General features: G+C 40.6%; 2 protein-coding genes across 2 annotated transcripts in view; one reads left to right on the forward strand and one right to left on the reverse strand.

Moving 5' to 3' along the window:
• The window catches only part of PLPPR5 (phospholipid phosphatase related 5), a 198,065-nt gene that overhangs the window by 81,221 nt on the left and 88,881 nt on the right, over positions 1–27,963 (forward strand). Inside the window, exon 3 of the mRNA XM_033915361.1 lies at positions 246–496. Coding sequence (XP_033771252.1) covers positions 246–496 — 251 coding nt within the window. The remainder of the gene's footprint in view (positions 1–245; positions 497–27,963) is intronic.
• The window catches only part of LOC117346065, a 191,441-nt gene continuing 175,059 nt past the window's right edge, over positions 11,582–27,963 (reverse strand). Inside the window, exon 7 of the mRNA XM_033915358.1 lies at positions 11,582–11,872. Within this exon, the coding sequence (XP_033771249.1) occupies positions 11,846–11,872 (27 nt within the window). The 3' untranslated portion in view covers positions 11,582–11,845. The remainder of the gene's footprint in view (positions 11,873–27,963) is intronic.

The raw sequence follows: 27,963 nt of genomic DNA on the forward strand, positions 1-27,963 counted from the left end.
TTTCAGTAAATGCAATCTAAAAGAACTTCCAAGCTTGGAATGGCTCCTTCTCATCTTATTCTAACCACAGCCTGTCCTGCTTCAGTTCTGATGAGCCATCCTTGACCGCTGTTCCATACCCCAGATCAAATTCAGTTTGGATTTAATAAAAATCAATTTACCTTGGCCTCATATATGTATCTTACAGAATCTATAGCCTTTCCTCTAGGTTCTAAATAGAAGCTAACACAGTTTTTTTATTTCAGGGATTTATACTTTTGGACTCTTTGCCACTGATATCTTTGTAAATGCTGGACAAGTCGTGACAGGAAACCTGGCACCACATTTTCTCACAGTTTGTAAACCCAACTACACAGCACTTGGCTGTCAGCAGATTACACAGTTCATCACTGAAGCACAGGCTTGCACTGGCAATCCAGATATTATCATCAGAGCTAGGAAATCATTTCCATCCAAAGAAGCAGCTCTGAGTGTGTATGCAGCTATGTACCTGGCGGTAAGTAGATTGGGCTATTTATGTGATTGCATTATCTATTCAAGAGAGCAGCAGTTTATAGCATCTGCAAAATAGCTTCATATGTTCCTTGGAAAATAATCAAAATGATCATTTGTATCGTGTAGCTAGGATTTCTTACAAAAGATTATTTTCACTTTATCTTTTAATAGCTGTTGTTTTATAGGGCTCCTTTTACTAAGGTGTGCTGGCGATTTTAGCGCACCTGCTACAGTACCGCATGCGCTAAACGCTAACGCCTCCATAGAGCTTGCGTTAATATTTTTCATTTAGCGCGTGATTAGCGCATGCTAAAAACGCTAGCGCACCTTAGTAAAAGGAGTATTTGTAACAGTGATGCTATATCAGCGGTAGGAGTAAGACAAACTCAATATATAAAAAGGAGGAGTTCCTGGAGTGGAAGTACCCCACAGTTTTTGCAACAGGGCTGGATGATTCTGGGCAAAGTTCAGGAACAATTCAGGGAGGGGGAGGGGGTAGTTACAAAACTTTAACATATCACATTCTACCACAGCTGATTTTACTGCAGGAGTCACTAAACATTTTGGGGTTTTTTAAATTACAGTATTTCATTTTTGGAAGGTAACAAAATGGATAGAAATGTTCTCGATCTTTTCTATTGTGTTTGAAAATGATAATGTAGCCATAGTACTATTTTATTCCCATTTACTACCCACCCAAATAAGAACATAATCATTGCCATACTGGGACAGACCCAAAGGTCCATCAAACCCAGTGTCCCATTGCCAATAGTGGCCAACTCAGGTCACAAGAACTTGGGCAAGATCCCAAAAGACTAAAACAGATTTTATGCTGCATATTCTAGAAATAAGCAGGGGATTTTCTCAAGCCCATCTTAATAATAGCTTATGGACTTTTCATTTAGGAAATTATCCAAATCTTTTTGCTTTACCGTTTCAAGTTTATTAATTATTTTATATACCGTCTATTATATATATATATATATGTATATATATATATATATATATATATTTATATATATATCTATCTATATATATATCTATATATATAAAATCGGAGGTATGTATGTGTGTATGTATGTGTGTGTGTATGTGCCGTGATCACGCAAAAACGGCTTGCCCGATTTGAACGAAACTTTGTATGCTGATCCCTCACTACCTGGGGTGATATGTTCTGGGGGTCTCGTGGCCCACCTGCACACGTGGGCGTAGCTACAAACAGAAAATCAGATTTCACCCATTCATGTCAATGGAAAAAATGTAAAAAGCTGCCATTCTCACTGTAATTCAAAAACGGCTTGACCGATTTGAACGAAACTTGGTATGCAGATCCCTCACTACCTGGGGTAATATGTTCTGGGGGTCTCTTAGCCCACAACCCTATGTTGCTTGCTCAAGGGTGGGTTCACCCAACAATTTATATGTTCTTGCTCCTGGAGGTGAAACTAAAAATGTTGTTTATAATCACGTTTTGCGTTAGTTGTATTGTATTCATTTTGTCAAATATTTCACATTATAATTTGAATATTGTACTTTTTATTAAGCTGTAAAACAATAATTTCATTCACCACTATAAAGTATCTTTATTTGAATCCATTTACAGTGTTATTGCTATAATTAAATACCCGTGCAACGCCGGGGCATCAGCTAGTAATATAATAAAACGCTAAGCGCGCATGCGCACTCTTACCGCGTGTTCCCTGATCCGTATGTCCGTGGCCGGCAAGAGTTCGTATGTGCGCTTAAAATGACCCCCCGCTCGGGGCAACAGAACCCAAAGTGAATTGCGGATCCAAACAGCCCTGTCAGCTGAACTAAATAGCGGCCCGGGAAGAGAAGCACTGACAAAAAGACTCCAGCCGCTTTGCCAGCTTCCCACTCAATCATCAAGTAAGTTCTTCACGCTCTGACCTTCCCATCCCTTACCGACGTCTGACCGGCTTACGTAGTCCCTTGCCAACCCCCCCCCCCCCCTTCCCTTCTCGCAGTCCCGACTCCAAACCTGCCAACTCCAGCAGCGTCTGAAGCACTACACATGCTGCTTCGGGGCCTTCTACTGCCCTGATTTGCTCTGCCGTGTCTCTGATGATGTCATCAGGGATGTGCCAGAGTAAATCAGGGCAGTAGAAGGCCCTGAAGCAGCGTGTGTAGAGTGCTGCAGACGCTGCTGGAATCGGCAGGTTTGTCAGGACCGCGGGAAGGGAAGGGGAGCGGTAAGGGACTAAGGGAGCCGGCCAGACCGCAGGAAGGGAAAGGAGGATAGGGGAAACGCTGCTGCTGCACAGGGAAGTGGTGTGGGGGAGGGAAATGGAGGGGGAGGGAATGCTGCTGCTGTGACTGCTGCACAGGGAAGTGGGGGGGAACAAAATGCTGCTGCTGCACAGGGAAGTAGGGTGGGGGAAATGCTGCTGCACAGGGAAATGGAGGGGGATGGAATGCTGCTGTGGCTGCTGCACAGGGAAGTGGGGGGAGAGAAATACTGCTGCATAGGAGGCAGGGAGAGATACAGATAGATAGAAAGAAAGACAGACAGCGGGAGGAAGGGAGACAGAAAGAAAAGAAGAAAGACACAGGGGCAGGGAGAGACACAGAAAGACAGACAGACAAAGGGGGCCAGGGAGAGAGACAGACAGAAAGAAAGACAGCGGGAGGGCGAGAGAGACAGAAATAAAAGACAGACAGACATATATTCTAGCACCCGTTAATGTAATGGGCTAAAATACTAGTATATATATAAATGGTTTACAAAAAAGTTAATAGTAACAAAAAATAAAAACAACAGTTAAAATTGAGGGGAATTCACAGACTAAGCTTAACAAACAGGAAGCCAAGAGGAAAAGGGGAGAAGAGTACATACCCCCTCTTTTACTAAGGTACACTATGCTTTTTAGCGCGCAGTAAATATTAGCGCGTGCTAATCATGCGCTAAACGCTAACGTGTACATATTATCCTATGTACGCGTTAGCACACGCATTGATTTAGTGTGTGCTAAACACGTGCTAAAACGCTTAGCACACCTTTGTAAAAGAGGGCCATAGTTACGTCGAGATTAAAAAAAAAAAAAAATTGAAAAGGAACGGGAGAGGGGAAAACACAGTAGGTTGGGACTCGGGAGTGATTTGCCATCCTCGGTTAAAAATGTTAATTGTCATGTATTAAATGTATCTTTGAATAGGAACGTTTTAAGTTTAGGTTTGAATTTCATCAAGAAAGATTCTTGTCTAAGGTCTAGGGGCATAGCATTAACTGGCAATGGATTCCAGAGTTTAACTACACAATGAGGGTCATATTCTATATATAGTATTGTGCCTAAAAATTGGTGCCAATTAGAACGTCACTTAGTGCAATTCTACAAGGTACATCTACCTTTTATACAACCAGCTTGCCAGCTCCAAACCAGCCAGCCAGCTCCAGGCCATCCAGCCCTAAGCCAGCCAGCCAGCTCCAGGTCAACTAGCCAGCCAGCCCCAGGCATGCCGCCCCTCAGTACCTTTTTAAATTCTGCCCAGCAGCTCCAGCTGGCTTCTCTCCCTTCCTGCCTGCCGCGGCAGCCTTTGCTCTTCCGGGATCCTCATTTCCTGGCCTACGGTGCAGAGATCAGCAGCGCAGATGTCAGGAGTAAGCTTTATACTCTCTGCTCGGCCCCACGCTGCTTTCCGAATAGCTGCCTTGTCTTAGGGTTTTCCCTGTTGGTTTTATTTACTGTGGTACAGCTGTCTATGGGTGACAACCTGTGTGTATTAGGGTATTGCTCATTTTCGCTGCCACAATATTCATTAGGGATATCTTGAAAACTTGACTGACTGGGAGGGGGTCCCCCCAAGGCAGGTTTAAGAACCACTGCAGTAGATTGTTTTGTGACATCACTTTTAGAGCTGCTGCTGTGGTATTTTTCATTTCATCATCTGAAGAGAAGTTCTTTCCGCTCAGTTCCGTAACATTTCAAAAGTTTCATTACCGTTCTTCCCAAGTTTAACACAAATACAATCACACACCTCTAGTGTACTCTCACAGACACATCTCCTTCATCTGCCATGATGAAACATACAAAGTTCTTTCTCTTGCTCTGACCCAACAATGAAGACTACAGCAGTCCAACTGCAGGGTTCAGAAATGATGTATGAGCTTCAAAAGAACCAGCACAGTGTTGCCACATCTACTTCTTTGAAAGAAAAATAGAGGCAGTCTCATTACTTTTCAATCAGCCCTTGTATTTATATAAATACTGTTTATTGGTACCTGTATTTTATTATAGTGATATTTTATGAGATATAGGTCATTTTGGCCATTTTAATTGTTCATTCTATGGTGTGTTTATTGTTTTCATTTATCTAGTGTTATGATTTGAATTGTGTAGGTTTTTTTTTTTGTAATCCTCTTTGATATAAGGTGGAATAGAAATGAATAAACCCTAACCATAACCTTATTAGGAAAAATGACAGCCATGCACTAGAAAGTATGCATGGCTCATGTGAATAAATAAATCAAGAAACTATTGCTATACCTATATATCTTTACATAAGCATAAGTAAAAAGCTTAACCTCCAATAACTTCTGAAAATCACTCAACTTTGCCTTCTGAGTTTGAATACCATGAGCAAAAAGTAATTTTACCAAGTTACGATAAGCACTAACATGTGTTTTTTAAAAAACACATGATCCGTGAAATTATAGACCGGTGTGTCTGTCGGTGCTGGGCACGAGTATGAGGCCCCTTTAGGCAGGAGGGAGTGTGTTTCCCTCCTGCCGATTTGTCATCTGAAGGTACAGGGGTTTTGGGAGGGGTCCAGATATGGGGGGATATCAGGGAGGGTCCATAGATATTAGGGGGGATCTGGAGATGTTGGGGGTCCAGGAATGTTGGGGAATGTCAGGGAGATGTTGGGGGTGAGGGGTGTAGGGCTCGGCAGCTCTTTTTTTGTTTGGTTAGTTAGTACTGGAGAGGATTGGTGCCTGGGAAGGAGGAAGGGAGAGAGGAATCTCCCTGCCAGTTCAGCTGATCCTGGCAGGGGGAATTCTCATCAGCTGAGCCAGCAGGAATCCCCGAAACCAGCCAGCTGATGGGGATTCCCCTGCCATAATCAGCTGATGGAAAGTCCTCCATCTTTGAATGTTGGGAGGGGGTCAGTGACCACTGGAGGAATAAGGGGGGCTCATGCCTTAATCCCTCCATTGGTCATCTGGTCAGTTTGGGCAGCTTTGGGGCACTTAAATGCAACTAAAACAGGTCTAACTGCCTTCGTCTAAGTTCCATCTAGGATGTCCTGGGAAAGCTTTGATTATAACTGCAGGATGTCCAGGTCTAAGTCCACCTGATGTCCATCCATAACACACCTCCCAACATGCCCCTTTGATCTCTGGACACACAGTGGGCTGAAAGTGCTGCTGGACATCCAGAAAGTCAGTTTTGCTTATCAGCATTTGGACGTCCCTGCTATTAAGGCTTCCAAGTGCTAACTTGGGCTAGTTTTTGAATGTTTCAAAGTTTTGATTATCAGCCACAGTCTTTTTCCCAACTATTTCTTCTCTCTCTTTAACTCTTAGGGAAGTAGGTTTCCACTTCCCCTATTCTAATCAAGTTCTTTTTAATTTATATCCCCGCATTCATTTGGGTCAACAAACTTTATTCACTTTCATGAAATAATCCCTTAAAAGGTATAACATTCCTCCCACATGTCTATGTGTTCATCCCTCAGTGCATTATTTGCATAAAGTGTTATCCAACCCTCTCTGTCTTGTAATATTTGCAATTCTCCTGCAGCACAAATAGGTGGCAGTCAAAACTCCTCTCATTCAGCAGATAAGTGCTGATTTTAAACCAACTATACACAAAGATTTCTTTCTTTTATTTTTTTCTTCAAGCTCTGGTCAGAAACTCACCCCCATTGTGTGTGTGTGTGTGTGTGTGTGTGTGTATTGGGGGGGGATCCATATATCATAATTCCACTTCACTCTGCCTGCACTATGTACCCAGAAATGCCCACACATAGACTGCGCAAAAGTAGGCACATTCTTTTAGTGTGTAAGCATATAGTTGACAGCACCATTTTATTTAAAATACGACAAAAACAGGTTTCACACTGGGAAAATGTTTTTTGAAAATTACCACCCACATGCATATCAGCTGCTCAACATTATAAAACATAAAGCACTACTTTACCTAAAGAAATGGCTTTAAAAAGTATTTTTTATTATGACTAGTCATTGTACAGTAGACTGAGGGTTTTCAACCCACACTCAGAGTTCCTTTTACTAAACTGCAGTAAGCACTAGTGTATGCTTACTGCTGCTTAAAAGGGTTTACCATGAGACGCGGTGAGTTGTCCCAGAGTAAGTTCTGAATGTGCAGGTGCCTTTATTTGCTTTGCAGTTACAATAAATTAATGCAGTTTACAATAAAAATTTAGAAGATAAGAAAGGAACTCCATTAAATTAAAGACTCAACCCATAAAACCTCCTGGAAAAAAAATCCACTCTAACAGTCACCTGAATAGTTATCACCATTAATTTCTATAAAGCCTTATAACCTCCTAGATTTTACTTTCCTACTTTCTTTTCATTTTCAAGCCTCAATTATGCAATTAAATGCCTTTTGAAATAGATAACCTTTCAAAGTATTTTAAAATGATTCAAATACATTTCTTGTTTAATTGTCAGAGGAAGGGCATTCCTCAATTTTGGACCTACTGTAGAAAAAAGCAGACCAAGTGCTACAAAAATGTTTAAATTTTTCTGGGAAGAAGTGTATCTGGGGGTGGAGAGTAGTGCTGCCAGATTCAGGGAATTTTTATTTTATTTTATTCAATTTGGCCCATTGAATTGATTCAATTCACTTTTCCTGCCCAATCAAGCATTTTTGTCAAACACCCTAGCAGGTTTATTTTGTAGCCTCTTCACCAACCCCACCCCTTTTTGCCCTCTACAACCCCACGCAAGTGCTGTTGTGTAAACAAAATAAACAAAAAAGACTTCCTTTTCCTTTCTCTGTCAGGTCCTAGCTCACGCTCTAACAGAATACACATTTCAAATCTGACATATTATAATCACAAAATAGAAAATAAAACTATTTTTTTCTACCTTTTGTTGTCTGGTCATTTTATTATTCAAATCATGTTGGTCCCAGGCTCTGGTTTATGTTTGTCTTCTGTTAACTCTTTCGCCAGGGTCTCCTGCTCATTTGACATTTTTTTCTTTCTCCGTACTCACCATCCAGCTTCCATCTCTGTACCTTCCCTTCCACTGCCATATCCAATATTTCTGTTTCTTTCCCACTGTCTACCATCTATCTCTCTATCCCTGCCTTGTGCTCAAACCTCTCTCTTCTTCTCCATGCAGCATCTCTCCCTGCCCACCATCCTATGTCCAACATTTCTCCCTCTCTCTTCTCCATGCTTGTCACCCTCTCCTCCAACATATGCAGGATTTCTCCCTCTCACCTCTTTTTTGCATTTCTCCCTTTCTCACCTCCACTCTATGTCCAACAATTCTTCCTCTCTCCTCTCATCCCCCATGTGCAGCAGTTTCTATTCTTCCTACCTCATTGAAAGTATTTTGCATTATACTGCATTTCCTCAGTTGCATTCCTCAAGACATAAGGACTAATCTGTCCAGTCTAGGAAGGAAATTCAATTGTAGACGATGAGGGCAGGAGTTTTTGCCTATGCTGGTCCTGAGTCATGGAACAAGCTGATATTGATATACATTGTGTTATCCTATAAATTAATTCCCATTCCTTTGGGGAGATGGTAGTCCCTAAGCTTCTTTCCCATTTAATTCTATGATTATACACCCCCCTAGGATTCCCTTGCAGCATTGCGTAATACTTAGTAATAATATTTTTTTAATTCATATTATCTATCAACATTTCTTCCCACTGCAATAGGAGCCATTGTAGCCATTCTTTAATAGGGGATGAGAATAATAAATGCCTGATTTATAAATCGATGTAAAAATCAGTAGAAGAAAGGTAATACTGCGAACACAACTGAGAGAATGACTTCAACAATCCAGCTTCATATAAGTCCCCCAATATAGTTATTCCATTACTAATCTATCCTTCAAGAATTGTTTCTTTCCAGGCTGTGGCAAATGTATATAGAGGTGTATAGAGGTATCAATTTAAAAAAAGATAAAAAGCCAGCATAAGCTTCTCTCAATTGATAGGTTTTTTCCAATAGTGTCCATAACAAATTAGCCTATTCCTTTTGAGAGAAGTAACTTCTACATATCCGAATCCATCCTTTAGGTTTCAAATCATACCATTCTCCAATAGATTTCAATTGGGCAGCCATATAATATCTATATAGATCTTGTACCCCCAGCCCACCTTTAAATCTAGGACATAATAAAAAATCTTGTGAAATTCTAGGTGGGCGCCTTTGCCAAATGTAATCAAACATTTTTTTGTTGTAAAAACTTAATTACCAATCTGGGAATTTTAAGAAACAATGTCTGGCAATAGTGTTCTATAACTGAGACCTGGATTTTCCCTGAAATCATAGTAGCCACCCCCAAGATTTTCTTAAGTGGATATGATGCTACTTTATAAATAGGAAAATGCCTAGTATTCAATAGATGCTGATGTTTTTTCTTCAAATGTGTTTCTTGAATCAAGCATATTGATGCTTTCAACCGCAATGCCTCCTTTAATAGACATTTTCATTTAAAGGGATAATTCAGGCCTCTAGCATTGATAGTTACCACATTCAACTCAAACATCTCAGAATTGCTTTTACCCCACCCTCTGACCTACCATTTACAACATTAGATATCCCATTCATACTCACACTTTTCACTCCCCCATCATATCCATACTTAAAATCACACAACCCTAGAACAAATAAAACCTCACAACCCATTCCATCCATACCTTCCCCAATCTCTCCCCCAAAACCCCTCTCCCCAACCTCCTCACCCAATTCCCCTATCCTTTGTCTCAAAGACATCTCTCCACAGGAAGCCCCCCCTCCCCCGCTGGAGTGTTCTTTATTTATTTCCCCCACCCCCATTTATTTTTCTAGAGACTATTAAAAATAGCATGACTCATACCTATAAATTCTACCCAAAACTCCTCCTTTAGTATTCATGTCATATAATCTAGCCATTCTTATAGCAGATTAAGAAATCTTATTTTCATTATTAACAATCATAGTTTTCTTATTTTTTAAAGGCAGAACGCAATCTGCCCCTACCGGCTCCAACCCGTTGTCATTTCAGTGATTGAGTTGTTTGTTGCTGTTTTTTATCCTGTCCTGCAACGGGATTTTCTTTTCCCCATCCTAAGAACTGAAAAGTTTTAAGGGCTGCATCTTTAGTTGAAATGCAGTATGAAGCTCCCTTTGCATTAAATTGTAATCCAAATGGAAATGTCTATCTATAACGAATCTGTTCTTCTCTGAGTTCTGCTGTAAAGGGTGCAAGTTCCCTTCGTCTTCTCAACTTAAGGGGAGAAATATCCACATATATGAATAGTTCATATGTGTCCCATAGGATCTTCTCCTGTTTCCATGCTGCATTCAAAATTTCTTCCTTTTGTATATAATTATGAAAGCATAATACAATGCCCTTAGATTGAATAGGCCTTGTTCCTAATGCACAATATGTGCGATCAATATGAATTTGACCGCCTGCTTTTCAATTTTAACTTGAGCCAGAATATTTTTTGAACTACTTCTTTACAATTATGACATTCCGGCATATCAGGCAGGGCTTTTATACAAAGATTTTGTCTCCTACCCCTATTTTCCAGTTCTTCAACGTGATCCATTAACTCATTTACTTATTTTTCCTGTAGCGTGTGTTTATCTTCAGTTAAGTTCAATTGTACCGCAACTTCCTCAACTTGTTGTTCCACTTCTTCCATACGCTGACCCAGTTTAATTATATCCGCCATCTCTCAATGCTGCAATATCAGCTTTCAATTCCTGAAACCATCCTCGTAACTCTTCCATGCAATATATACTCTCATTCCCCACTGAGAGAACCAATTCTACAGTCCTCTCCCCGCCCAGTTCTTCAGGGGCCAGCGCCATGTTTTCCTCCTCTCGTCTTACTTGACTGCTACCCGAATAAGCATATTCCTTCAAGTCAGGGGTCTTTTCTTGCTCATTTGTAGGCTAGATCTTCAATTATCAATGAGAATTTAAAAAAGGATCAATCTTAATTCTTTCAAATACTGCCGTCTCCAGAGAGCAATTCAGCTTCCACTCCAGCGGTTGGGGAGCCGTGGGTTTATGCTTCCTTCTAGCTCATCGACGACACTTCCTTTTCTTCCTCATAATCTAACTATAGTACCTAAGAAAAATATTTCGATGCAAAGGAATTAGCCTATTTGGAGCCCATTCTATAAAGAAAAGAATACACCTATATTTCTTTATAAGAGGGAGTGGTGATAAGTCCTTGGCTTTGTAAATAAAACATCAAGCTACAGGATTAAAAAACATATTTACTCTACATATTCACCACTGAGCTCCACACACTTATGACTTCATTGTTCTAACTTCTTTAACCCATCTAAGAAAAATTATTTTTGTTGTGCTGCAAACCACTCATCTGCAGCTTTTGTGGCATCTTCTGTGCTTGAAAACTTTCTTTCCTTGAGGTATTTCTTGAGGTTAGGAAAGAGTCCGAAGGGGCCAAATCAGATGATAAGGCCAGATGTTTCAGAACTTCAAAGTGAAGATCTGACAATTTTTGCTATATAATGGCCACCTTTTGAGGAACGTCATTGTCTTGAAGAAACAATGTCTCGACATTTGGAGACTAATTGCTGCTTCAGTTTTTTGAGAAGTGTAACATAGTACTTTGCCATGATGGTTGCACCCTTTTCCATGTAATCTACAAGCAAAATTCCCTCTTTGTCCCAGAAGACAGGTGCTAACACCTTGCTTGATGATTTCTATGTCTTGAACTTCTTGAAATATAGGGAACCACTGTGTCTCCATGCTTTGGATTGTTTTTTTTTTTTTTGTCTCTGGATCATATACAGTGCTGGCCAAATTATTATGGATTTTATAACATAAGTTGTTTTTATTGAAATGACTCAGATGTTTCTTTGCAAAAGTTAACAAAACATGTTTAGTACATTAAAATGAAATTCATAACAATTGTTAGAACATTTCTCAAATTTAATGTGTAATTTGGATATCAGTCAGTGTAATGTCAATACTTTCTTCATCTACCATGTGCCTTTATCACTACCTTTATATGATCTGGCATGCCTTTAGTCATATTCCTTGCACACCTTTTGATGTTCTTGTGGAACCATTCTTGTATTAGTCTCCCCATTAGTTGCCCCTTGTTTGTGACAGTATAGTCATGCATCTTGCCTTCAAGATCTTCCAGACCTTCTCAACAGGATTCATGTTTGACTGTTTCCTGCAAATGGAAAAGGCAAGTGAGATATTTAAATCAACCAATAGTCATTAGTATAAAAAATCCCAGTATATTTACTAGGCTTAATAACAAAGTTAAGGCCCCGGCTAGGATCCCAGTTACTGCAATCTGGAATGCCTTCTTTAGGGGACAAACAAGTAACAAATACCGATTTGCTATACAAATTAGTAAAGGTTGTAAGGTTTAGTTGAAAAACAAAGCGTATTGGCATCTTCTTTTGGCATATGTCAAATGATATTGCAAGAATATTGAGAGATCATTGGCATATTGAATGAACTTTGGATAATTTCTCTGATAAAGAATTGATGATTTTCTAGAAAAGAGAATACAGCTTAAGGTTGTTGGTTCTAAGGGCTCTACTTAGGAGACCAGGCAGTAGCAGGACACTGCCAACAGGACATTTCCAGTGCAGTTCTTGCACTGTTTGTAATATTAATTTCAAAATTAAGACCATTATTCATCCTAAAACAGGAGAAATATATGATATCAGACATTTTTCTAACTGTAAAACAAAAGGAGTGGTATACTGTATATGGCTTTCTGTCCTTGTAATCTCCTCTATACTGGAAAAACAAAGAGAGGGTTTAACAGAAGGATAATTGAGCACAAAAGTGTCATCAAGAGAAAACTCAAGGATAAACCATTAGCGGAACATAGTATAACACAAGGTCACTCCTTTGAAGAATACCAGATTTTTCTATTATCCATCTGGAGACCTTCATGGACTCAACCTTGAAACTGAGCTGTCAGTGTTTCTGTAAGGTTTGATTTATTTATCTGTTTGCCATGTCAGTTTTCATTGAGGTATTTACTAATCTGTGTCCATGCTATTATCTATCCTCCCTTTTATCAAACTGCTCTGCCAAGCAGCATGAGCTAAATGCCTAGTCGCCCATTCTATTCCTATGGGCGGCTTGACATTTAGCTTGTGCTGCTCGGCAGGGAGGACAGATAATAGCAAGAACACAGATTAGTAAATACCTCAATGAAAACTGACAAGGCAAACAGATAGATGTAGGACCGATTCTGCATTTTCAAACGTGAGTACAGTAGGTGAAATAATGTATATTATCATTACATAACATAACACGTCGCTTGTATAATGCAAAACCATGTAGACCCTTGCGGTTTACAGTAAGCAAGAGGAGCTGAACTTCAAACATCATTTCTTTTCAAGAAATGTGCATTTAAATTGATATTATTTTAGTGATTCTAATTGTTTTATTGTGGCTGAAACGCACAATAATGTCACTGCAACATGGTGACATCATTGGAATGCATGTGATTTTAGCTGTATTTTTAAACATTTTACTGCTTTAAAAACTAAAAACAATGTGATTTTGATCGCATGACGACTCTATATCAAATATGATTGTTCATTTTTATAAACCTTTGCAATGTTCAGTATTCCAACCCATTACTGTGGGAAGTGTCCAAAGTTGGACTTTGACATCCTATCGAAAATTCCCTTCCATGACAGCTGCTACTGCTGTGAGTTATTGGATGCTGCTTTATGAGAGAGGATTGATAAGTGACTATCAGCTTTTAGATGGGCAAGGGAATTGTCAATATGACACCTAAATCCAATTTTGGAAGTCGTAGGAAAAACGTCTAAAAATCCTGTAGAGAACATGGACCTTTTCAAACTAGAAAAATGTTCAACTTTTCATTGTGAAAATGCCTATTTAGTAGATATTTTTGAACTCTGTGCATCTAATCTTTTAGGACCATTTTTTAAATAAAAATGCCCAAGGGAAAAAAAGGACAAAACAAGCCATTAAGGTATGTGTGTGTGTGTGTGTGGGGGGGGGGGGGGGGGCATTTTTAGTAGATTTGCCACGCAAACATCCCAAAAGAGCAGTGGGGTACCCTAGGGAACACTACAGTGGACTTCACATAAAAGGTCCCAGTTACACATCTCACTGTTACTCCACACATTGTATTGGAAGTCCTTCAAATCCCACCAAAAGCCTACTGTACCCTATTGTATACTACAACAATAGCCCTTATATCTGCAGGTGTCACCTACAGTGTATGTAGGTACAGTAGTATTTTTTTGTGGGTTTTGGAGGGCTCACACTTTCCACCACAAGTGTACTAGTTAGAGTGGTTCATGGGGTTGGGTCCCCTTCTCTGCAGTCTACTGCACCAACCCTAGGCTACCTGCTTATTGCGCTAATAGGACTGGCTATAACATCTGCATATGATATTCAGAATGATATGTACTGTTCTTTAATATCTTTTGCCTCTGACCATCAGCCCCATGTCCAACATCTCTGCTTCTCTCACCCCCCCTCCAGCTCCATGCCACATCTCTTTCTCCGTTCCCTCTATCACCATGTCCAACATTTCTCCCTCTTGCATCCATTTCCATCTGTCCCACTGTTTCATCTCCACTACCATATCCAACATTTCTCCCTCTTATCTCTCTTTACCTCACGCCTCTCCCATCACCATGTCCAATAATTCTCCTTTCTTCCTTTCCCCGTGTACACCATCTCTTTCCCTTCCACCCCCATATCTAACATTTCACCCTCCTTCCCACCCTCCTTCCATCCACAAGTCCCTTTCTCTTCCCAGTTGCCCTCCCATGCCATATCTCTCCCTTTCCAACTATCCTATTCTCCTAATCTTTATATCTCCCTCTCTCTACACCACCCCCAGGCCATCATCTCTTCCTCTTTCTAACTGTCTTCCCTTCAAGATTCTCATTTCCCTTTCCTTCACAGCACCCCATGCCCAACTACTCTCCTTTTCTCTCCCTCCACAATATTGCCCACTATCTCTCTCTTTGGTACCCTCTCTTTCTGGCCCTATAAGTGCTTCCCCTTCACTCCCCACCTCCAGTCTAGCACGTCTTGGAAACCCATCCCCCATTCTACCTTTAAAAAAAACAGTCCAGGGGCTTCCTGGTCCGGCATATCCTCCCCCTTAACCTCTGCTCACATCTGTTTTTGTGGCAGGGGAATGTCGGCTGTGGCAGCATTTCTAAAACACAGCTTGTGACCTCCCTTCATGCTTTCCTTGTGCCGTGCTCTACCTAAGTTGAAAACGGAAGTAGTGTCATTAGTGGGTGGAGCGCAGCACAAGGAAAGCACGAAGGGAGGCCACAGGCTGCGTTTTAGATTCAAACAGTTTTTATTGATGCAAACATCATCAAATACAACAAATACAACATCAAAGCACATCAATAATGCATCAACTATAATAATATAATATACATAATAAAAAACAAATTCCAATTGCAATAAACCCCCACTTTATCTATATGTGTTTGAACCTTTACCGTCCCTCTCCACACCCACCTGTCCCCACCCAATAGTACTCTCTTCCCAATGATACTCTCTTCATTTAACTAAATAAAAGCCCAATTAAGAGATCCAACTTAAAATCGCATTACGGCCCTTAGGATGCAAATCTTGCAAATATGAATCCCAGATTTATATAAATAACATCTTTTGCTTTCTTATAATTCCAGCATCTCTAGCTTCCCAAATGGCCAACTGATGTAATTGGTTCCGCCAATGCCAAAACCTTGGAGGATCAGGGATCATCCAATATTGAAGTATACATTTTCTAGCCAAGAGACTCATTTTCCTACACAATGCCCTATTTCCTTTAGGTAAATGGCCAAAAGCTTCTGGCAAATCCAAAATAAAGACAGAAGGAGAACAGCGCAAAGATCTTCCAATTATTTTTGACCTATAATTTATTATTCGCTTCCAAAAATGGTGAATTATGGGGCAAAACCAAAATGCATGACCTAATGTATGACTCTCCCTCCCACATTTATGATATAAAGATGTAGGAAGACCTCCAGTATAAAACAATTGTGTTCGTGTATAATAGGCACGTAATGTAACCCTATAATACATTTCTCTTAACCATGAACATGATGTCACCCCAGGTGTCGCTCTTAAAGTACGGGCAACATCCCAATGTCTCAAATGAAGCTGTAAATCTTTCTCCCATATCTCCCAAATTTTCTGATAGTCCTTGTCTGGTTGTAATTTTTGCAAAATAGAATGAATACAAGACACCGAAAGAGACATCCCCTCCTCCTGAGCAAACAACTCTCTCAATCTAGCACCCAAATGCAAACTCAACTGTACTCTGTCAAGGGATCTCACATAATGTTCCACTTGTATACATGCAAGTTGCGCTCCCCAAGTCTCCCCCACCTTAGCCAACAATTCAGTATGAGTCAATAGCTCCCCCTCATTTCCCAGTATATGTTCCAATCTTAAAATTCCTCTTGCACCCCATAATCTATACTCCCTAGAGTACAGAAAAAAAGCCGGATTACCCTGCAAAGGCAAGAGATCAGTAACCATTGGATTCCCTCCCAATAATTGCACAAACCAAAGCCATACCGTCTGTAAAGTATTAAATACAACACTTGAACAAATAAGAGATGGTAACGCATTTCGCGTACTATGTAGTAACGCAAATATTATCATAAGGAGCTAAAAACTCCTGTTCCATTTGAAGTGGAGTATAAATGCTTGTCACATTTACCCAATCACCCAAATGACGAAGTAAACACACATAATTATAAATCTGCATATCCAGTAAACCCAACCCCCCTCTATTCCAATTACCCAGCAAATATGTCAACTTTAATTTAGGTTTCTTAGCAGCCCAACAGAAATGAGTAATTAATATTTTTAATAAAAGATCTTTAAATCCTTCTTGAGTAAACATAACGGCAAAGTTTGTAACATATACAACCATTTAGGAAAGATAAACAACTTAACCAAGCAGATGCAACCCATTAAAGAAAGGGGCAACATCTGCCAGGTATCCAACAATATTTTCATATTCTGTTGAAGCCTATTAACATTAAGACGATATAATTGGGAAGTCAACATAGTCATTACTGTCCCCAAATACATAAATTGCCCTTGTGCCCATAAACTCCGACCCCCATAAAGCCTTTACCGCCACAGAGGACGCAAGCTCCTTAGATTTACCTAAATTTATACGGAAACCTGCATAATCACCTTATTCTTTAATCAATTCCAATAATGCCGATAAAGAAGACAAAGGATCTGTGAGGTGTACTAAATATCATCTGCAAAAGCCGAAAGTTTAAAAGTTGTGTTTCCAATATCAATCCCTCGTATAGATGACATTGCATATATATCCCTAATAAGAGGGTCTAAAGTAAGTACAAATAATAATGGAGATAACGGACAACCCTGTCTTATCCCCCTGTAAATAGAGAACTTATCAGTTTCAAAATCTTTTAACACCAATTTAGCTTGTGGAAGCGCATACAAAGCATGGACCGCAGATACAAAAAAAACATCAAAACCATACACTTTCAATGTATCATATAGGAAATCCCATCGTATCCTGTCAAATGCCTTTTCAGCATCAAAACTGACCAGCACCGAAGGTAAATTATACATCACCCTCTGTTCCAAAGATAGTAACAATTTTCTCACATGTTTAGTAATTCTCCTTCCCTTCACAAATCCCACTTAGGCATCATGAATGAGGGAGGGCAAAACAGAAGCCATCCTATTTGCCATAATCTTCGCTAACAGTTTAACCTCCGTATTCAATAAAGAAATAGGATGATATGATCCCGCTTTTTCAGGGTCTTTATTCGGCTTAGGCAATATCAGAATTCGTGCCGTATTCATACCATCAGACAAAGCCTCTGCATCAACCATGATGTTAAACATCCTAGCAAGTGGATTGATAATCTCTTCTTTTAGAAGTTTATAAAAATCTACTCGCATGCCATCCTCACCTGGCGCCTTCAGCAGAGGACTATTCCCAATTGCCCAGTACACTTCTTCTGGAGTAATTGGCTCATTCAGATGCTCCCTATCACTCAGAAATACAGGGCAATTTTATCCCATCCAAATATGAATTTGTTAATAATCCCCTTTCTAACGGAGGGCCATAAAGAGACTTGTAATAGCGAAAACAAATATCTCCTAGCTCCGGATCAGTTATAACCCGCTTCCCTTGTTCATTTATCAAGGCTCTAACCCTATTGGGGCCCATTCTAGATGAAACCAAACGGGTTAATAGTTTTCCCCTTTTATTCCCTTGTTTATACAGTTGAAATTTATAATAAGCTATAGATTTATGTGCTCGCTGATGTAGAAGGGAATTGAGAGTTATTTGGTATTCCATCAACTCCTGTCTAAGCGTTGAATCACCCGAGTGCCCATATTTCTTCCTAACCTTTACAATATCCCTCTCCAAACGCAAAATTTCCCTATCCCGAGATTTTTTAACATGACAACTATAACTTATTGTATCTCCTCTCAAGACCGCCTTTGCCGCTTCCCAAAATAAAATAGGATCCTCTTCTGTGTGAGCATTATGCCTCTTATAATCTATCCATGTACTCAATAGTCATTCTCTATATTTTTTGTCCCTATATAGTGCTAGCGGAAACACCCATCGCCACATCCTTTGAGACTCCCTACCATTATGCCACCTTGCATATACCCATGCATGATCAGAAATTGTATAAGGACCTATATCCATCTGCACCAAATTCTGAAACACCGAATCCATTACCCAAATGTAGTCAATACGAGATTGTGTACCATGTGCTCGAGATACATGGGTATAATCCTTCTCAAAACCATGTAATACCCTCCAAGAATCTATTAATTCATTTTAGAGTTGCTGCCGCAGACGACACTCTCCACTGCAGCCTGCCCTATCTGACAACTTCTTGTTTCTTCTAGGGCTTGCCGCAGTGGAGAGCAGACACCAGGACCGCAGCGCTTTTCTAAAAAATTGAAGATAGACACGTGGCGGGAGGGAGGTGTAGATGCCGGTGAAGGAGCGTGGCAGACACTGCCAACCAGTAGGCACGCTGGCAGGTAGCAAGATGCCGCTCCAAGCCTCCCAAGAAGTGTTCCCCCACAGGATCCCCCACAGGACGGGCAGTTTTTGGGGAGACTATGGCTCCCTCGTTCCGACGCCTATGTCAGATCCAATGATCAACATTTACTGATAGTTCCTTCACTAAAAATAATTAACACACGCCAGCAATACATCTTTTCAGTTACAGCACCGCAAACGTGGAACTCTCTTCCTATCCATTTAAGAGAGGAACGTTTCTTGGATAGATTTAAAAGTAACCTAAAATGCTTTCTTTTTAGAGATGCCTTTGACCTTTAGCTCTACCTATTAGGCCTTTTCTTCCTTGCTTTTCTCTTTCTCCCTTTTTATTCCTTATTCTAATCTCTTTATTTTCCTATAACTGTTCTCTCTAACTTTGGCTCCATTCTGTTGTTTTTCCCCTATTTGTTTTCTTTCCTATCAAATACAGTGGTACCTCGGTTTACGAGTGCACCGGTTTGCGAGTGTTTTGCAAGACGAGCAAAACATTTGCAAAATCGGTGCCTCGGAAACCGAGCATGGCTTGATTTACGAGCACCCCCCCCCCCCCCGCAATCTGGCACCCCCCCTGCGATCCGGCACCCCCTGCCTCGAACCGGCACCCCCCGCCACGATCCGACCCCCTTCTGACACGATTGGGCACCCCCCCGCCACGATCTGACCCCCCCGCCACGATTGGGCACCCCCCTGACACAATCCGACATCCCCCCGACACAATTGGGCACCCCCCCTGCCGCTTCTTACCCTCATCTGGGCACTCTTGAAGATCGGCCTAATCGTCTGCTGGGCCTTGAGCATCTGAGCATGCTCAAGGCCTGCGAGTTTACGTTCTGAACGTGAACGTGAACTCGCAGGCCTTGAGCATGCTCAGATGCTCAAGGCGCAGCAGACGAGTAGGCCGATCTTCAAGAGTGCCCAGGTGAGGGTAAGAAGCGGCGGGGGGGGTGCCCAATTGTGTCGGGGGGATGTCGGATCGTGGCGGGGGGGGTCGGATCATGGCGGGGGGTGCCCAATCGTGTCGGGGGGGTGTGTCGGATCGTGGCGGGGGGTGCAGGTTCGAGGCAGGGGGGGTGCCTGATCGCAGGGGGGCCCTTCCAGGGGAGCAATGACGGTTCTCGGGGGGGGGGGAACGCATCAAAGCGAGTTTCCATTATTTCCTATGGGGAAACTCGCTTTGATAAATGAGCATTTTGGATTACGAGCATGCTCCTGGAACGGATTATGCTCGTAATCCAAGGTACCACTGTATTGTATTTCTTATCCTTCTTCCCCTTTGGCACAGTAAGTCCTGAAGGTCCATTGTATGTTTGATATATTTTATCCTTTGAATGTCGTAAATTTTATTTATGTTCATCGCTTAGAAGTTTGATTAAGCAATCTATCAAATTTTAAATAAAACTTGAAACTTGATATAACTGGGTCAAATATCTAACCAAGCAATATTCATTTTATTGTAACTCTGAAGCATTTCTATATCATTCAACTTCATATATATACTGGTGTTTTTCAGGTTTCCTGGTCAAGGGGTGTCTCATACATATTGGGTTATAGGCCCCCCTTTATATCCTGCTTAATACAATCATTACCATCAGTACTACATTAGTCTTGGGTATAAATGAAATTATACAAGACACATGAAAGTAGATGTGACTGGAAGTAGAGTACAAAGGTACACTGGAAGTAGCATGTTTTCTCTGCTATAACTTGCACTATAAGTTGAAGCTTTTGTCAGAGTTCTAACCCTGCATTACTGATGTTTGTTATATGAGTTGAGCTTCTAAACCAGGGGTGCCCAACACGTCGATCGCGATCGACAGGTCGCTCGCTCAGGCGACCCCAGTCGATCGCAGAGCGGGTTCCCTTCTCTTTTTTCCCCTCCTGACTGGCCTGCTCCTGAATTCTGCTGCTGCCTCCGCTGCTCAGCATTAAAAAAAAAAAAAACGGCTTGGAGAATTTATGCTCCGGGGGCTAACGTGCGCTTGTACTGGCTTCCCTTCTCTTTCCTCTGAAACCGGAAGTTATGTCAGGAGGGGGGGGGGAGAGAAGGGAAGCTGGCACGCACATGTTAGAGCCCCATTCACGGGCTAAAGCGGGAGACTGGTCAGTGAAGCTTGCGATTTGCTTTTCTTGCTGCCAGGTCCTGCCTACTTTCTGTTTCCTCAAAGGCAGGACCCGGCAGCATTTCTCCCAATAGGTCGATCTTGGGCCGATCAGCCTTTCTCTCCCCGACGTCAATTCTGCCTCGGAGAGGAAGTTCTGGCCAGCGTAACTTCCTCTCCGAAGGCAAAATTGACGTCGGGGAGAGGAATGCTGGTGCGCCCGAAGCAAGGAGAGCTTGGCTGGCGGCGGGCGGCTTTGGGGGCCTGTTATCCGGCGGCAGTGGCAGTGGCTTGGGGGAGGGCAGGGAGGGAGAAAGAGGGCAGGCAGGGAGACAGAAGGAAAGAAGAGAAACAGAAAAAAGAAAGGGGCATGAAGAGAGAAAGAAAGAGAGGGCAGGGAGAGAAGAAGAAAACGTTTGGGGTGGGGAATGAAGTCAGGAGGAGAGGAAGCAAACAGGCTAAAAGAAGGGAAGAAAGATTGGATGCACAGTCAGAAGAAGAAAGTGCAACCAGAGACTCATGAAATCACCAGACAAGGTAGGAAAAATGATTTTATTTTAAATTTAGTGATCAAAATGTGTCTGAATTTATATCTGCTGTCTATATTTTACAATATGGTCCCCTTTTACTAAACCGCAATAGAGGTTTTTAGCGCAGGGAGCCTATGAGTGTCGAGAGCAGTGCTGGGCATTCAGCGCAGCTCCCTGCGCTAAAAACTGTTATCGTGGTTTAGTAAAAAGGGAGGGGGGTGGGTATTTGTCTATTTTTGTATGGTTATTACTGAGGTGACAGTGCATAGAGTCATCTGCTTTGACCTCTTTGAAAAAACCCCGGAATAGGAATGATAATTGACAATTCTATGCGTACAGTATTTTTTTAAAATTTTATTGTTGGTAGATCATTTTGACTTGGTCATTTTAAAAGTAGCTCGCAAGCCCCAAAAGTGTGGGCACCCCTGTTCTAAACCATTCACTGCATTGCCTACCTGGAAGGCAAGGATTTTACACTCCACCCACTCAAGTCCAGTTGCTTTTACAGCTGCAAGCTTGAAATTGTGGTGGCAACCTGATAGCAGCTCACCACAGTAGCTTGCTGAAGAGCAAGAAAAACAGTGATGCCCTTTTAAATTTCTCATTCGGGGTGGCTCTAAAGGGTGCTCGTAGGAAAAGTTTGCTATCTCTTATGTTATTCATTTTATGTTTCTTTATTTAAAATTATGAATTAACTGGTTTTTCTCTATTCTTGTAATTAGCAACTGTGGCTACTTTTCTGTGATTCAGCCACTCACACATTCCCACATAAATAGATTGCCTTCTGCACTGAGGTATGTTTCCATAGCATCAGCTGAGATTCATAATCCACTGAAAAGAAGATGCTGTTGAAATTGATTAATGAATGTTCTCTGTGAAATCCTGATATATTCTGTTTGACTGAAATCTGGCTATTAGATTCAACTATAATGATACTAAATGAGCTGTTTTGTCATTTTATAAGGCTGAGTATTAGTCACATATGGGAGAACATGCTGAGAGGAGGGTACAAATCATTGACTCCCTATACCTCAACCAGACTTCTGAGGTCTAATGATCAACATTTACTAGTTATCCCCTCACTCAAAATTATTAATACACTTCCCCCTCCCCATTCGCGGTTTTTCCATTTGCGGTTTCATATAATCGCAATTTTTTTCTGGGGAGGGGGAAAATTAAAAAAGCGGTCTTAATTTTAAAATAACCCATATTTTTTTCCTCCCTGCTGCCTTCCCGGCCTTACCTGGTGGTCTGGAGGGCTTTTGGGGCAGGAGCGATCTTCCTATGCTCCTGCCCCGTGCAGATCGCCATGAGGAAATGGCTGCTGTGAGTTCCCGTAGTCTCTCGAGACTACGTCGCGAACTCCCTACAGCCATTTCCTCATGGCGATCTGCATGGGGCAGGAGCGTAGAAAGATCGCTCCTGTCCCGAAAGCCCTCTGGACCACCAGGTAAGGCCGGGAAGGCAGCAGGGAGGTGGGGCTGGGTCAGAGCCAGATAATCACGGTTTTTCGCCATTCGCGGTCCCCCGCGAATGACGAGGGAGAAATGTACATGGCGGCACTTCATCTTTTCTGTTACAGCTCCTCAAACATGGAATTCCTTCTCTATCTACTTAAGGGAAGACAACAATTTGGATAAATTTAAGAGCAAACTAAAAAGCTTTCTTTTTAAAGATGCATTTAATAATTAGAAAGCCTGACTAGGAGTTTCATTCCAATTCCATAATTTCTCTGAGATTCATTGTTCTTTCCCTTCCTCTTGTCTTGTCTTGTCTTCTCGTCTATCAATCAAATTGTATTTCTTTTCCCATCCTTTCCTCGTGTTTTATTATGTTTGTAAAGTTAGTCTTTAATATGTTTTGTAAGGTTTAGTTCTTTGTTTTGCTGCTCCCTCAATTTTGTAATTTTACTGATATGTTCATCGCTTAGAATTTTGAATAAGCAATTAATCAAATTTATAATAAACTTGAACTTGAAACTTATTAATAATATTTACAGACTTTTTATTCTACAGCATTGAAATACAATTGAGTGATAATTGGGAAGGTTTGTGGCTCTGTAGAAATTATTCTCTAGTAAATGATCCATTTTTGCTTTTTGTGCATTCACGATGTGCGATTTTGTCTATCCGCAGTTGCATCAATTGCAACCAATATTCCCTATTTGCTCTACAGTGTTTGCGTATTCGCAGACTGGCACTAAAAAAAAAAATCAGCTTTTTTGCTTTCATTTTCACCCGGCAGTCAGGCTTTGCTTCCAGATATGACCCCCAAGTGTCCAGAGAGTGAATTACAAGTACTTCAAGTACTGCCCCATGGAGGAACCTAACCCTATTTTCCCAATAGGATTCACTGTTCACTTTCCGCGGTTTTGAGGGCTAACATGTACTGCTGGAACCTAGCCTCTATTTTCCCATAGATTCAAAGTTTCATTATTAGCAATTTCACAGTTCACAAACATTTTCAGGAACCATAGTGCCACAAATAACGAGAATGGACTGCATTGTTCTGAGAATGCTGGAGAGCTGCAGTTCCAAGTAGTTCTAGAATCTTTAGCAATTGTAAAACATTAATGTCTCACTGCTGTTTTCTTCATTGATTTTAATTGGAAGATTGCTTAAGATATGATTTATCTAATGTTGATGATTTTCTAATGGCTATGGCCACATCACCTTTTTCAGATTATCCAGAGCCTCCATGTGCTAGAGGACATATACTCAATTTGGTGTTCTTAGGTAATTCTCTTAAGGCAGTAATTCTTAAACCTGGTCCTGGAGGCACCTGAACCAGACAGGTTTTCAGGATATCCTCAATGAATATTCATGAAAGAGATTTTCATGCACTGCCTCCACTGCATGCAAATCTCTTTCATGAATATTTATTGTGGTTATACTGACAACCTGACTGACTGGAGTGCCTCCAGGACCAGGGTTTGGAAACTACTGCTCAAAGACTGTAACCTGTCCCTTTGAATGAAAACTGTTGAAATGTTCCAACATCCTCACTTAGAATTACTCAAAAGTTAATAAATACTGAGGTGTTTAAGAGTTTTAGATCACTGAACTGAGCCATGTAAAGGGGGAGTCAGTGGTTGTGTTAAGTGATGTCTGGTGTGAGGTTCTATGAGATTTTATGGATCAGGAGCATCTTTAAAGGATTTTTAGCAGCTTGCATCTGCTTCATATCTTTAATGGTGTGGATAAATTTTAGTGGTGGTTGATTTTAGTGTATCTAGATTTTCAGAAACCTTTTGACAAAGTACCTCATGAGAGACCCCTGAAAAAATTAAAAAGCCTGGGATGGAGGCAATGTTCTGTTGTGGATTGGGAGCTAACCGCTCGGAACCGCTCTGTCCCCGACATTGTGATAACTGATTCCATGTATCTCCGCTGCATATTGTGACAATTAATTCTCTGTATCTTCGCTGTATATGTACAGTCTCTTGCATTGTGAACCGCTCTGAACTATTTTGTGGTATTTGCGGTATACAAAAATAAAGTTATTATTATTATTATATTATATTTTTAAAAAAACAGTGGATTGGGGTAGCCCTTTCAGGACCAAGGGACATATTTGTCCCATAACTTTAAAATCCTATTAATTTTGATTGGGATAGTCTACAGTTCTAAATTTGATATGTACGGATTCCATATGATACTGCCTTTATGTAAACAAACTGGTTCCGACATTCATTCATTAGCGTCGTTGCCAGATTGACGAGAAGATTCACTTGCCACACTGTCCATAAGCCAGAAGTGTGATTTTTTTAAATAAAAATAATGATATTTCACAAAAAAAAATCAATTTTTTGGCATCTGCAAGCCCTTTTTACCATAAAAATGTCGTCAAAACCACAAAAATTGGCCTACGATCCTTATGGTCCTGAAAGGGTTAAATGGTCATTTCTCTCAATGGGGAAGGCACACAGTGGCATGCCCCATGGATCTGTACTGGGACTGGTGCTATTTAACATATTTATAAATGATTTGGAAATGGGAACCATGAGTGAGATGACTAAATTTGCAAATGAGACAAAACTATTCAGAATTGTTAAAATGCATGCAGACTGTGAGAAACTGCGGGACGAACTTAGGAAATTGAAAGATTGGGTATCCAAATGACTGATGAAATTTAATGTGGCAAAAGCATATTGGGTGGAATAATTCAAGCCATTGTTACTTGATACTAGGTTCTACTTTATGAGTCCCCACTCAAGAAAAAGATTTAAATGTCATTGTGGACAATACATTGAAATGTTCTGCTCAGTGTACATTTCAATGACAATTGTTAGCGCACATGAATAATGAATCTTCAACTTAAATACTTCTTCAGTTGTTCATTCTCCTTACACAAACTAAAATAATTAACTCCCACCGAAGTTCCTCAGTGTACCACACTCCCACTATGAACTAGCAGATTTGTATGGTGGTCTACATTTAAAGAAAAATCTTTTAAGTATAAGCACTGGCACTTTAATAATGAAAAAACAATAATGAAAGAATATATAAAGTAGAAAAGTATAAAAACACAAAAGAAAAATATAAAAGTAGAAATGATGAAATAGATAAAACACCGGTGAGGAAGACCACTACACAAATCTGATAGTTAATAGCGGGAGTGTGGTACATTGAGGAATATATAAAATAAGACAAAAAAATATTAAAATTCCTGCTAATACCTGTTCCTTGTCAAACTGGCTAATGGTTTGATGAATTAGAGATGACAGCTTTGATTGTAAATAAGTTTGCTGTGATGTATTGACCAGTTCTCATCTTTTGTAAATTGGATCTGTTCTGATATTGGTGAGTAACAAATGTTAACAAATCTTTATAAGGACATCAACAATTCATATATTTATATAAATCTGTTACTAATGTTGTGAGCCCATGACATTGAGAGACTCCCCTTTTCAAAACCTAGCATGCATCCAAAATAAGAGGGAGAAAAAGCCTCAGATTAATGTAGCAGTGTGAAACCAAAAGGTACAAAATTAATTGCCTTAAATACTTTCACTGGCAAAAAACTTCCTCACACAACAGCACAGGTTTAAGAAAAAGGGCAGTCAAACAGAAGCACGCTCATGGATTTAGCTGAAAAAGACGACTCTAAGCTCCACTTTCCAACAAGCGACCTTGTTTCACCCATAAAAACTTGGCTCATCAGGGAAACAATCCAGCCTTGAAAAGTGCAGCCAACCCATGACCACTTTTCAAGGCTGGATTGTTCCCCTGATGAGCCAAGATTTTTTGGTGAAACAAGGTCGTTTATTGGGAAGTTTTGAAAGGGCATAGAAGGAGAGAAGATACCATAAAGAAGGGGCAGAGAAAGGTTAGAAAGTGGATGAAAGGAAGAGAGTGATAAGAAGATGAGGCAAGCAGAAACCAGAGAAGACAAGGTAGAAAAAAAATTTCCATTTATTTATTTTTTTTTGCTTTAGGGGAGATGCATCACTGTTTCTGTGTTGTTGCATTGTATGCAGAGTCCAGCTTCTTGATGGTTCAATTTAACCTTTGTCTATGTATTTCTATTTTATCCCCCCTTTTACAAAACTGTAGAGCATTTTTTAGCACCGGCCGTGGTGGTAACAGCTCTGATGCTCAAAATTCTATGAGCATCTGAGCTGTTACCACTGTGGCTAAAAATCACACTATAGTTATGTAAAAGGGGGAGTTTGTGATTACATACTAGACGAAGGTGTTTTCTGTGTTCTGTGTGTTCGAAAGACATGATTTTCTGTTAAGATTGACTGTGCAGGATTGATCTGTACTAGTCTGGCTTGTTTAGTTTTACAATGGTTGTATTGATGTTGTACTGCTCACTGGAGTATGTAAGATGCTGCCTTTTCCTAGGTATACTCTTGTGTGACATGTGGATTGTTACTAAAAATCATGTTTTTCATACAAATGAGGGTCCTCAGGGGTCACATATGCTAGGTACACCACTGCACATGTGTAACGTAATGTAATATATCACTATGATACGACATCACCTTGAGTATTTTGTGCATCTGCGGTCGCTATATCTTAAAAAAAGATATAGCAGAATTAGGAAAGATGCAAAGAAGGTCAACCAAAATGATTAAGGAGTAGAACTCCACTCATATGAGGAAAGACAAGAAGTTAGGGCTCTTCAGATTGGAGAAGAGATGCCTGAGGGGGGTAATGATTAAGGATACAAAATACTGAGTGGAGTAGAATGGGCAAAAATAAATCAATTGTTTAGTCTTTCAAGAAGTACAAAGACTAGGGGACACTCCATAAAGTTACATAGTACTACTTTTAAAACAAATAAAATATTTTTTTCAGCCAACAAATAGTTAAGCTCTGGAACTCATTGCCGGACGATGTAGTAGTAGCAGCCTTTAGCTGGGGAAAGTCTGCACCGTAGGATTCCGCAGGGCTAGGGTGGAGCTCCTGCGCCCCCTCCCCCCCAAACCAAGCAGTGTTCTGCTGCCTATGGTTTAACTGCAGTTATTAGTTACTAGGTTTCATTGCATAAAATGGGACATGTGGTAAAATAACACATCTTAATGATAGACCATATTGATAACTCTGCTTCTATATGA

The sequence above is a fragment of the Geotrypetes seraphini genome, chromosome 12 (genome assembly GCF_902459505.1).
Source record: "Geotrypetes seraphini chromosome 12, aGeoSer1.1, whole genome shotgun sequence".
NCBI lineage: Eukaryota > Metazoa > Chordata > Amphibia > Gymnophiona > Dermophiidae > Geotrypetes > Geotrypetes seraphini.